General features: G+C 28.8%; 1 protein-coding gene across 5 annotated transcripts; it reads right to left on the reverse strand.

Annotated features, from left to right (window-relative positions):
- Positions 1–4,923: 4,923 nt before the first annotated feature.
- LOC119686234 lies at positions 4,924–12,183 on the reverse strand. Of its 5 annotated transcripts, none has more exons than XM_038100758.1 (7): positions 11,882–12,183; positions 11,732–11,825; positions 11,479–11,672; positions 11,244–11,406; positions 7,545–7,653; positions 7,307–7,488; positions 4,924–5,200 (listed from the first exon to the last, which is right to left on the reverse strand). In XM_038100758.1, the coding sequence occupies exons 2-7, from the start codon at positions 11,793–11,795 to the stop codon at positions 5,121–5,123; spliced, it is 792 nt and encodes a 263-aa protein (XP_037956686.1). In that variant the 5' UTR covers positions 11,796–11,825; positions 11,882–12,183; the 3' UTR covers positions 4,924–5,120. The 5 variants fall into 5 exon arrangements, with proteins under 5 accessions (XP_037956686.1, XP_037956685.1, XP_037956684.1 ...); XM_038100757.1 differs by having other exon boundaries at positions 11,732–11,814; positions 11,910–12,128; XM_038100756.1 differs by having other exon boundaries at positions 11,910–12,128.
- Positions 12,184–13,321: the final 1,138 nt, after the last annotated feature.

Genomic DNA, 13,321 nt, shown 5'->3' on the forward strand with positions numbered 1-13,321 from the left:
GAGTTGCGAGTTCGAATAAATTGATGGTAAATTGAGGGAAAAAGTAAATTATGTCGGTATAGCAGCGAATGTTGGTATTTACCAGAATTTCGAGTAGGATACATTGGATAAAAATTAACTAAATTATGTATTACCATAATGAAAATTTTATAAGTTGTTGAATAAATAAATCAATAAATTTGAAAATTTTTAACCATAAACAATAAATAAGTGCAATAAATAAATATTTCCATAAGTGCAATACAAAAAATCCCTACGAAATTTCAATTTACAGTAGGACCAAAGATACCTTCTTCATCCACCCTTGCGTTGTGGGTAATCGTCTCCTACAACGATTTTGATATCATGATGGGATTAGCGTTCATATTCTTGTTCAAACTTTGAATATAAAGTTTCCATGGTGTTGTCATCTTTAGTGATTTATAGTATTATTAATTCTGATAAATGTACAGTAAATGAAATATACTGTTTTTATAATTAGTTTCATGTTATAAGTTATTTTTTTTAACACTTTGATGTATCTTTCGTTAATATTCGTATTTTATACTTCTATGTTTGTGTTTTCTACTCTGATTTTTTAACTAGACCTTGTATTCTATGTTGAAAACGCGGAATGTTGCTTATTGTACTATAATATTGACTTTTCCCTTACTTTCGGTTTTTTTTCTTTTTTTTTCTAGTTCATAAGTGTCTGACATCATTCTTCGATTTACTAAAAATTGGAACCGAGTAATATACGGGTTGCCCTTTATGTCGTTATTGATTGTACTATGTTATTATATGCATACATGCCGTGAGTAAACTAAGATTTTAGAACCTGAAGTTTTTAGATCTTTTCTTAAATGAACACTGACATATGAAGTGGAGTCCAGTTTCCTCTTCATCTGCAGAGCTACAGTCACGAAAAAGTCAATATGAAATGCCATTTCATAGAATGTTTTCCTAGAATATAGTAACTCGTTAACATCGTACTGTACTGCTGCGCCTTAGCTGAAGCCGCTGCCTGACACATTTTTTGTTTAATTAAATTCAGGTCAATCTAAATATCTGACAGTAGGATTCATTTTGCTTAACTATGCTCAAATATTTTTGTTTGATTTTTAGTTTAGAGAAATGGTGTAGTGTCTACCAGTGATTTAATGGCAGCTTGTCAGTTCGAAAAGATTACGATTTTTACCTAGACCTATTTTACTGCATAGTTGATTGCCATTACTCTGCCTGAATAATACTGCCAGTGTTTACCCGTGTTGCAGTTTTTATAAAATACGCCACAGAATTTATTTGTTTTGGGACCGCTTGTGTAGATGTTTACTAGGTATAAGAAAGTCGAACTCACGGTCGATGTCTAGTTTAAAGCAAATGTAGACAATTGAGTCAGGGACTGGTAAATTCGGTTTTTTTATGATCGCTTGCCAAATATCAATATCACTTATTTAGTTTGCTGTTTTATCAGAAATTGAGATGGCAACTAATAAAGTAGAGTGAAGAAGGTTTTCGTGGGAGTGAAGTGTAGAGCACCAGTGGCGCGCAAAGCAGCCATTCTTCTTGTTTTATCAAACAGCTTTGTGTAGCCCCGTAAGAAAGGATGGGTTCTATAACAGCTGTGTAGAGCCAGAGCGTGATTCGAGGTTAAATATCCCATACGTATCCTATAGCTCTCTTCAACAACGGTAGGTGGCACATGTTGCTTTATGGACTCTTTCAGCCAAGTTACCCTACCAACTGAGTTTAGAGTCCAGAGATCAAATATTGAACTTTCGTGCTTATATTGAGCATATGCCTTTTATTTTGAGTAAAAAAACCTGAAGCAACGGGAAGAACCCGTTTTTTTCAGTTAATACCAAGATCGAATTCACAGCACCATTGTATTACCATGACGTGTAAAGAATTAATAACATCGGACAATACCTGGAAAAATTCACTCCATGAAGCGATAGCAATGTCATTTATTGCTATTGTTCCAATAGTTTGAGCAATGTGCTTACCGCTATGATTCACAAAGCCGTTCCAAAATATAAGGTGATAACCCTGGTTTCGAGTAGAATGTCTACAATTTTGGACATTTAAAGATAGAACGATTAACTTATAAATGAGTGCATGGAACGCTGTAGAAGAGAAGAGAAAAGTGCTGGATTAATAGTGTTCCTGATATGTATGTTAAGAACACTTGCCAGCACTTTCAGTAAAAAGGTAGAGAAACTGACTGGTCTGTTGTTCTTGACGTTGGAGTCTGCTGCATTTCCTACTACTTTTCCTACTTTTCCTGCTTTTCCTACTATTATAAATATTTAGAAGCCAGGGAACAGTTTTCCCTGTTGAATATCAGCGGAAATATCGCCGTCCGGATGTGGAGATTTATAAGGTTTGTAAGTTTGTATGCCCCATTTGATTCGAGTGATAGTCATGTGGCAGTGTTATGGTTTTTCTGTGATGAATGATGTCACTTCTTCTCCCAAACAAATATTATATTCTTGGTTGATATTGTTGAGGTCGTAGGTGTCGTTGCTGTTGAAATCCTACCGAAAACCCGTAAAATAATACACTCTTTTTAATTGTTAGAAATACACGACTTTATTGATTTCAATTTATGTGCCAGCGCTACTACGCTTCACGACTTTACAATTCTACACTCTGTACTTAATACTTTTTCAAGCGCGACTACGCTTAACCACTTTATATTTCTAAGAGAGACAGTTCAAATTTTGAACCCATCTTATATGTATACCTAAACTTGATGCAAAAATCCAATATGTGACCTTAGAATTACCCTAGTTACCTTATTGGGCTTTTCCATAGTTTCATAATTTACTTTGCTAAATTCGCAAAGTTTTTATTATTACAAGAATGCTCTACATATTTTTGCAATTCTTCCGTATTTAACATTTTCAAAGTCACTTACATCATGACACCAATTACTAACCAAATACCAAAAATCAACATTTCTTATCGTCGAACTGACGGTCTGATGCTTTGGTTCTAGTCAATAACTGCCCAGATGCAAATAATCTTGCCTATTTTTAGGGAAAATGTACGATCACCTAAGATCGTACACACTACATTACGGAAAAACTGCCAAAACCGTGAAATTAAATACCGTGAAATAAATATTTAACTCACAACAGCAGTTACAAAGTTAGCGAGAATCACCCGATGCTACCGTGCCACATGACATCTAGATCCAGAAAGCTGTAGCCACCACCAAAAGGTAATCAACTCAAACGGTTATTGCTAGCAGATGGTTTAGCCCATGAAAGGGACAGCATCTAGGAAGGAAAGACCTTTAGATAGTACCCAGGGTGCACCACGTAGGTGTGATTTAAACTTCACCTCTCTAAAAGATTAAAATCTGTTTATTTTCTACTCGTTTTGGCACTGCTCATACCATATTCATGAAAGCTTTATTAATTAATCTGTGCTGCATACCTCTTCAATTTTCATTTTATTTCTCTGGTCAACTGTAAGCTGACCCTTGAATTTCCAGATCTATTACTCCATGTGTGTCCACTAATATTTCCGTCACATTTAAAAATATGCTTAAACAACCTTGTAATCGCTATCAATAAATAGACCGAGAAATCATTTTAGATTCTATTTCATGTCACATTTATTTGTGAGAAATTCCAATATATCACAGTAAGTTTTAACTTCTTTATTATCGTGTCTATCCTTAACTTAGTATCCTGATATTTTTCTCGATAAATCTAAAATTTCTGTTGGTTTTAATTACGCCAACAAAAGCTCTTGGGTCTCAAGTTGTCCCTATGTCCCTAACAGGTGTATTCACAACATCTAAGCTAGTTCAGAGCGACGTATTTTTAAAGAAGACATTGATGGACTCAGTAGGTAGCCTGAAATGTATTCTGAGCCATAGGAACATTCCTGTCTACTGCAAAGCCAACGAATTGACCAGAAGTGGCACACAACCTTCCATTACATTAATTATTTTTGATCCAGGATTGTCTTTATCTTCGGCACTTTTCAATAGAGCAATGGATTGCAATGTATTTTCATTACAGGTAGCAAATGTGGCTTCACTACTCCATGTTAATGCTGAACGAAAAAAATGGTTCGAATGCACAGTAGGAGCAAGAATATCTTTAGCTCAAAAGGACATAAAGTGGTGTTCTTACCTTTCGACCTCATCTACTGTCATCCAATTCGATATCTTTGGACAAAGAAGGCAGATCAACAGATTTCAGAATGAATCTAAAAAATCGACATATAGTAATTTTTTAAACTCTGTATTTATCTTTGAGTTTACTATGTCTATAGTCACTGGATAAGTCGCCACTACTTACGTCCCTTTCAGCCTAATAAATCTGACTTGCATTACCTGATCTCTTAGTCCGTTCATGAAATATCTCGCAACCATTTGTAAAAATATCTCGTTTCCATCCTTTGCGTTCTTATGATTGTTTGTACTAGATATAGCTTGTTAACATGCTTGTTTGTTAATGTAGGGACCGTAGCAGACTCGTTATACTTTCAATGTGAGTATGTCGTCATATCATATTATGCATAACTCTTGAAATGACATAATTATAAGTTTGTTCAGAGCGCAGCTAATGGATGCATTGGGAAAATACTGCGTAAGCTCTAAGTCGTATGCACTCTCGTTGTTAAATAATTTTTAATTTCATATTGTAATTATCGTATTTCTCTATACTGGTTTTATTTTTGTGTATGTTTCGTAAACCATATAGTAGTCCTGATAACTCTGTTAAGTGATTTTGTCTGTGATAAGTTAGATAAATTAGACATACTTACGTAAGAAAATTATATTGTAATAATAAGAGTTACATATAAGTTGTTTATTTATAAGTGCCAACTTTCCAAGCTTAAAAATATATTGTATTATATTAAATTAAAATTTAAAAGTTAAAATTAGAATTGCAATAAAAATATGTACAGAATTGAAATTATTTGATAATAAATGTAATTTTATTATATAGTTGCATATTTCTATACAATTACGGTTAATTACTAAAATTACCATTTCTTACATTTACATGCATGTACAAAATAAGCATTTTAAAATACCGCAAAATTTATTTATTCATTAAGATCTAAGTGTAAATACCCTACAAGAACATACATATATATAATCAAAACAGATCGAACTAACTGCTTAAAGCCAATGACGCAATCGACATAACAACAGCAACTGTCGTCCATTTACGATGTATGTTGGTAGCTCTATCTAAAAATATAAATAAAACACAAACCATAACTGAGATTATTATTGGCCGTCCCAGATAAGAATCAAAATTTTATTTAACATAAAACGGATAAACTAAGCCGTCTAGAAATAATATGAGATGCACCTGAACTGTAAAATAATTTGCATATAAGTTTGCTCTACCAATCTGTTAATTACATTCCACGTATACGTCCTTGGGAATACACTTATATTAACTATATAAACAATATAAAAAAAATTTACGTTTTCAGACCTGTTCGATAGTGATAGATTAATTACAATGTTTATGAGTTAACGAATTACCGAAGACAAAAATGAACAGATTCGATCATTTTTTTGAACTTTTAATTTTTTTTCACGGTTCTTTTTATTTCCTTGGTCCTATGTACAACAAATCAAACAAAATTAAAATCGTATTTTTCCCAAGGACAAATTAAAAATGAGCGTTCACATGTTTTTGACATTCATACTTGACCGATTACCGGGTTACCGAGTTACCGGATACCCTCTATATCGCCAACATAATAATAAATGTAACGAAACATATTTATAATAAAGTAAAAGCTTTGTTAAAGAACTTAAGTAATAATTTACGATTTTAATATATGTTTGAGATAACTTTTTTTATTCATTAGGGAGTGAAAATAAAAACTTACTAAAGGTTTATACCAATACTTTTTGAATCATTTGAAATATCAGAATAATTTAAGAACTCCGAATGTGTTTAAAAAATTATAGGAAAACGATATTGAAGAATAGTCTTAAAATTCAATTAGGTATAAGGCAAACGCACAATTAAAATATGTAAAGAAAATAATATCCTTTAATGGCTATTTCCATCTTTCTTTCTGTAGAACACAGAATTGCATAATATATCACATCACAATAATATATAAATATAAAAATTAATTTTTAGGTAAATATTGAATTTACGTACATTATTATCTATTTCTATTTATGAATAAATAAATGTAATGAAAATGTGGAAATAGTTTTTTATGATATATAAATAATCTGTTTTCCATAGAACCATCAGCAAATTAAATGTCGCAAGTAGTACTTAGACTTTATATATTTATAGACTTTATAAGCAGGAACCAAAAATAATAGTTATCTCAAAAATTTTCACAAAAAAAACTTGCCAAGGTTCTTATTTAAGTAGTTATTAATCTAACTACATTTATCATTTGTATAATGCATGATTTACATACAGTGTATTTGCCTTTTGAAATGAGAAGAATATATATATAAAATATTAGAAAATAATTATTATTATTCGCCTTTTACTTTTTCAATTATATATAAATTAATCGTACATTCTGCAAAAATTAATTATTATTCTTGCCTAAAAAATGAAAAACTCAAAAATAATTATAATTTTTTTAAGGTAAAAAAAAATGCTTTGTGTTTTAAAAAGCAAATATGAGGCGCAAATCTAGCATTTTATTTTTGAGCAGAGCAAAATAAAACTCATTCTATGTGTTTGATTGTTGATGTTGTGAACTCACAGACAAAATGTTCAAAACGTTTTGTTCAGATAAAAAGTTAATATTCTTAATGGAGTTAATATTGATGCCTCACTTGCAAATTTGGGAGCGAATTGAAATATATTATATTTTTTATAATATATTTTGCTAGTAGTTAGTTTTTGAACTATATTTAATACAGTTTGGTATATAGTGATATCGTCTAGTTTTGAACAATTATTCTTACTCCTACATTTGTATGAACTTTCAAGAAATTTTTTATATACGTGAATTATTGATATAAGTCATTTGCATTTGGTGTATCACGGGACTATCACGAGACTACCAATTACGAGTAGTCTTATTTCTTGTTATATAGCAGTGCTTACAGAGATGATATGCTCTATATATTGAAATATTACTATTACTATTTCACTGTCTTATTTTTATTTACGGAATTCACATATACGTTAACTATATGATATTACTAAGACCTTAAATATACAATTCTTATGAAATAAAGCTTATTTGCTTTGAAATCTTTCTTTGCTTCTTAGAATTTGTGTAAACTAAATTTTTAATTCATATATTTAACCTCATATAAATATAAAGACTGTGCTTAATTTTCTTACCTACTTACCATAAAAAATAGTTTCTCTTCGTTTGGTATAATTAGTACCAAGCAGATAAAAAGCACAAGTTATTGGTGTCGGTGATTCTAATTTTTCTCTAGGAATTTTCGTTCTGACCGTCATACTATACAATCCACTAGAATTTTGATCCATTTGCGTTAAAACCGAATCAAGAATTTTAGTATCGAATCTAAAAATAGCTTCAATAAATCGGGAGTTCTGATATTAATACGTAAAAAATCTTACATTACGGAAAGTACTGGCTGTGGAAAAACATTCTGAACTGCACACATGACATCTACATCAGTGTGTTTTTTATCCATTCTAGCCTCCAAGACGAAATCGGATTCAGGAACTAGTTTAATGCAAGAAAAGTAATTTATTTTTGTGTCAATTATAATTTTTTAGTCTTTAAAATATATTATAAATATATATAAATATAAATATATATAATTATAGATAACATTTTTTAATTATTATCAAAATTTTGATGAATAATTTATTAAATAGTAATATAAAAATTCGCAATATACGACACCTTTTAAAGTAATTCATTAAAATATTTCTGTCAGTCATTCTAAAACCAGTCACAAAAAATGAATATAACATAACATTACTTAACACAACGTAACACTGCTTAAAATAACGTAATACAGCTTAACATAACATAACTTAATAATAGATCTGTTCCACGAACTACTCGTAGTAACTTCGAGTACCACTGAATTCACAAGTCCCTTCCACCAGCAAATCTTCTTGTATTTTCGGGTAAATTTTACTTGTGTTTTACTTGAGTTTACTACGAGTAGCTCGTGGAACAGACCTAATAATATATAATGTGATATCTGAAAGCATAACACAAAAACATAGAAATAAAAAACAAGTAATTTCCCTCTGTTAAAGAAATCGTCAATTCTGAAAAGGTAGAGGCAATGGGGTACACATGTCTGTTCAAAAATAAAAACTATAGTACTTATTATATCATGTATGATTACTAATATTATGTTAGTGGAGACAGCAATCAAACCAATAGCGAATACAATATATTTTACTTGGGCAAAACTATTTCTATGTTTTTGGTATAACGTGATATATAAAGACAGAAATATTTATATGTCTTTGATATATGTACTTAAGATAAAATAACATGGACGTAACTTAACATAACGTAACATAACTTAACAAAACTTTATATAACATAATATAATCAGGAATTATAAAAACCATTTATAAAGGAAGTAAATTTTTAGAACCCGATTGTCGCTACGCATCGATTAGAGATGGTTATTATTGGTTATTATGTCTTCAATGAAGGAAATCTTAAACATTATCTGTGAAATAATGGTTGCAATAATTCAAAAATGCAATGCGATATGCCAATTTGTAAGACGCCTACTAAGGACATAATGATATTTATTTATATATTCACATGTACGCACATTAGTCAAGATCGGTCAACATTGCTCAAGATATATATATATTGTATTGTATTATAATATTTGTATTTAAATAATTTATATCATATTTGCAACAGGCTGGCAGAACATGTTAATCCCTTAGCAAGAAATCTCGCACATCTATCCTCTACTTCCCGCCTAAAAAGAGCCGTTCACCCATTAATTAATATTCAATAGCTTGAAGCAAAAACCGCACCTTTCTTTTAACTAATCGGATAAAGTTGAACTGCTTTCTCAATTACCACCTTACATTCACTCCAATGAAATTTAACCCATTGATCTAAGTGAGGTTCGTGATATAAGGTTTACTTATTTTATTATATTTTACACTATGTAAAGGAAAAATTAAAATTTGTAATATTATGTAATTAGTTATAAGATTTTAGAACTTATTGTTAGTCTCATTCTAAGAGAAGATGCAATAAATAAATGTATGTTTTACAAAAACAAGAAAAAAAAAATATTTGTAATAACATTAAGTTGATTCTATCAACTTTATTAAGTTGACAAAAAACTAGTGGCAACTAATAGAGAGCTTCAGTTTTTGTTAATTAATGTTTCATATCCCTGAAAATGTTGGCGAATACCAACTAATTCAGGTATATATGCATGTTTGAATATGATTAAAGTATTTGACAAAATAAACTGGTCTAATTTATTTACTAGTTTGAAAATGTGTCTCAATTATTTTCACTAAAAAATCTTGGTCTCAGCGACAAGACTCATTTTTATTTTGATAGCTACGTGTAGACAAAGGTCTACGTAGAGAAGCAACCAGAAATCATTACTGAGATACTGTTACGAAAACGCCCTCTGTGGTGAGTTTAATGGGCTAGTAAAAGTTATGTTGACAATACCGTCTCATTCTAGTTCTCTACCTACTTCGCAGAAATTACTTCCTATGCGAAAGTTTATTGTAATACAGGCATATAGTAGTTCTTGTAGTTTCCCGCCAAGTCATTTTTATGAGCCTGTACCTCTAATAGTCTATGTTCCATGACAGTACCAATAATTACTCTACAGTTCTTTTATGGAAAATGAGTGCAAAATTGGTGAGTTTTCTATCGAAACTCTTACAAATCCTACTAAAACATGTAATTATTAAGTTTTTAATTCCCGCTCTAGTTGTTTGCATAAATTATATATATACTATAATATATAATCGATGCTAAAGAAAGTCATATGAAATACTAAACACATTAAATAAAAAGTTCTTATGAAATAAATTGATTGTCAAACAATTCTATATCATTAGTGAAATATAAATTCAAAAAAAAGCAAGTAAACTCATCTTTGACATACTGTACATCTAACTGCCATCACCAATCATAGACCAACAGGTGGATTAAATATAATAATGATGTATAAAAACAGATTTCGAAAAATGATGACTCCCATCAAAAAAGATGATGTTGCTTTTGGTAGCATTGTAAGATTGTTAGTCACTACAAGCTATTCGTACCTAACCCAATTTCTGATTCGAATCTCTATAGAAATTATAAAAAGGGTTTGGATTCGATCCAGAGGAGAAGTACCAACATGGATGCAACGCTTGGTCACATAGATTTTTAGCTATAAGTTTCGATACACCTATCATTTAGCCCTCGCTTATATCATCATATCAACGTCAATATCAGATATTACAAAAATTCTTAAACATTCGACTCACAGAATTCTTGACCAATTAAAAGTGTGGTACAAAAACTGTGTTTATTTGAATTAAATAATTTAAACAAATAAAATTCAAAAATTTTTTTATTCGGGCATCAATAAATTTAATAGAACTACTGAAAACAATTCAGATATATACATTCATAACGAAAAATTTTTAAATACTACTTTGAATGTTCCCCATATGTAGCTGTATACCACATAGTCGATCTATATATACAGATCAGATCAGCTGGCCAGATCAGTTTAGATTTAAACCGATCTGGCCTTCTTTACTTCTAATAAATTACTTCAAATTTGAGTTCGTACTCAGCTTATACATTGTAGCAAAACTCTACAGATCGGCTTACTTTTAGACACGAGTATCAAATTTATCTTCATAAAGTATATTAATAATAGTTACTAGTAATACTAGTTTCTTGGAGTTAACGTTATTGACAGGCATTGGTAACTTCAAGTCGATTCATAAAAAAGAAAAAATAATGGGCAATACCGATCAAAAGTTTTGCATGTACACTTTCAAAATTATCAGTTTAAAAACAACAAATTTTTCTTTTAATTAAATCTCGTCAAACATACAAATTTTAATTGCCGGTAAGTTTTTTTGAATAATAATCTTCAAATTTAGAGGTAAATAAAAGCACACTGTTACTATTGTTCAACTTAGTGAGCTCCTATATAAGTTATTTATAAAACTATCATTAAAATATATTGCCAACGTATATATATTTTAACAAAAATTAAAACCAAAATATCGGTCCATCTTTTAATCACTGATTATGATTACCAAATCACTATTGTTGTTATATATACGTACCAATAATTTGTAAGCGGGCACTTTTTTTATCTGTTGATTCAAATGTTTGAACAGCGCAGGTATACTCCCCAGTCATATTCCAATCAGGTTTATTGATCGAAATTATGCCTGGACTGCCTTCCATGGTAAAAATGTTGGTATCTATTTTAGATTTCATAAATCCCTGGTAATATATATTATATTTAGAATCCATATATAATGCTAAGAACATAAAGCTTTTAAATATTAAAGTTACCATTGCGAATCCCTTAACTGATGGTATCCATTGATAAATTGAATGATTGTTAAATAACCATTTTAACACAAACCCCTTTTCTCTTGGACCGACTTCATATTCACAATCAAGCACTAAAGGACTGCGCTCAGAATTTCGTTCTAATGTGTACGTATGTGGAACTTTTAAGTTGGTTATGTGCACTGATGTAGTAACTAAAAAAAAAGCAATGTTGAAGATATTTCCTTCATTTAGAAAATTCTCCGCTTAAAACCTGTTATAAGTGTTAACCAAGCCAGTAAAAACGCCCACAGGGATCTCCTATTCGCCATCAGCATCAAATATAATAATACTTCCCTAGTAATAAACTGAATTATACATTTCTAGTATTAATCGCACATAACAAAATGTTTCATTCAATTACAAATCAGTTGTTGTTACATATATCTCACATTTATGTAATTCATCTCATTCATTTATCATTTCGTTGTCATCTAGCTGTCGATGTTGTTGTCCTTTTAGAAGTCGAACACTTAAACACTGCGAAATAGTTTATACATATTTTGGTTTATATCATACTCCAACACTTGCTTTCATATGCATAATAAAGTACTTTAATAGAAATCTCATTAGAACTAATTGTAGTTAGTCATATTTAATATATGAGTTTCAGCAAAAGTTTTAAATGAAAGAAAAAAATTGTGTGCTCTATGGAAAAATTGTGCTGTTAATTTTTATAATCAATTTTTGTGGTAGCCCTTATGAAAAGCTTTAAGTTTTGCGATTGCGCAAAAATATTTATTAATTTTTATCTGAAAAAAAGCTCTTAAGGCGAAAAATGTCAAAATTTACAGAAATAAACAAGGCTGAATTAAAAAGTATCTTCAACAATTCACCAATACCCAGATACAAACAAATAATGCATGTTACCCTGTCAGATAAACCAACACTAAAATGCTCCAGCCGAAAAATATAATATAATATAATATAATATAATATAATATAATATAATATAATATAATATAATATAATATATAATATATAATATATAAAACAATATAATATAATATAATATAATATAATATAATATGATATAATATAATGTAATATAATATAATATAATATATTTCAATATATATATATGTATATATTAATATATTTTATATTGTTATATATTATTATTGTATACGTATAATATATATAATATAATATTTATTGATATATATATATATTTATTAATATATTATTTTTATAATATAATGTATACATAATATATATAAAAATAATATATTAATTAATATATATATATATATCAATAAATATTATATTATATATATTATACATGTACAATAATAATATATAACAATGTAAAATATATTAATATAATATATAATATAATTATTCTATTATTATTATCAATAAATATTATATTATATATATTATACATGTACAATAATAATATATAACAATGTAAAATATATTAATATAATATATAATATAATTATTATTATGCATAATAATTATAATAATAATAATTATGGTTAGTATTATAATAATATTATATGATATGTATTAATATAATTATAACAAACATTAATATAATAAACGTATTAATATATAATAAGGATGTATATAAGTATATATATATTATATATATAATTATATATATATATAATATATATATTAATAATATAATATAATATAATATAATATAATATAATATAATATAATATAATATAATATAATATAATATAATATAATATAATATAATATAATATAATAAAAAAAAATCAGTACTGGGATAATCTAATAGAACTTTTTGTAGTCGAGAGAATAAGACCATAAAAAAGTATATTTAGTATTT

This window comes from Teleopsis dalmanni, chromosome 2 (genome assembly GCF_002237135.1).
Source record: "Teleopsis dalmanni isolate 2A chromosome 2, ASM223713v2, whole genome shotgun sequence".
Lineage (NCBI taxonomy): Eukaryota > Metazoa > Arthropoda > Insecta > Diptera > Diopsidae > Teleopsis > Teleopsis dalmanni.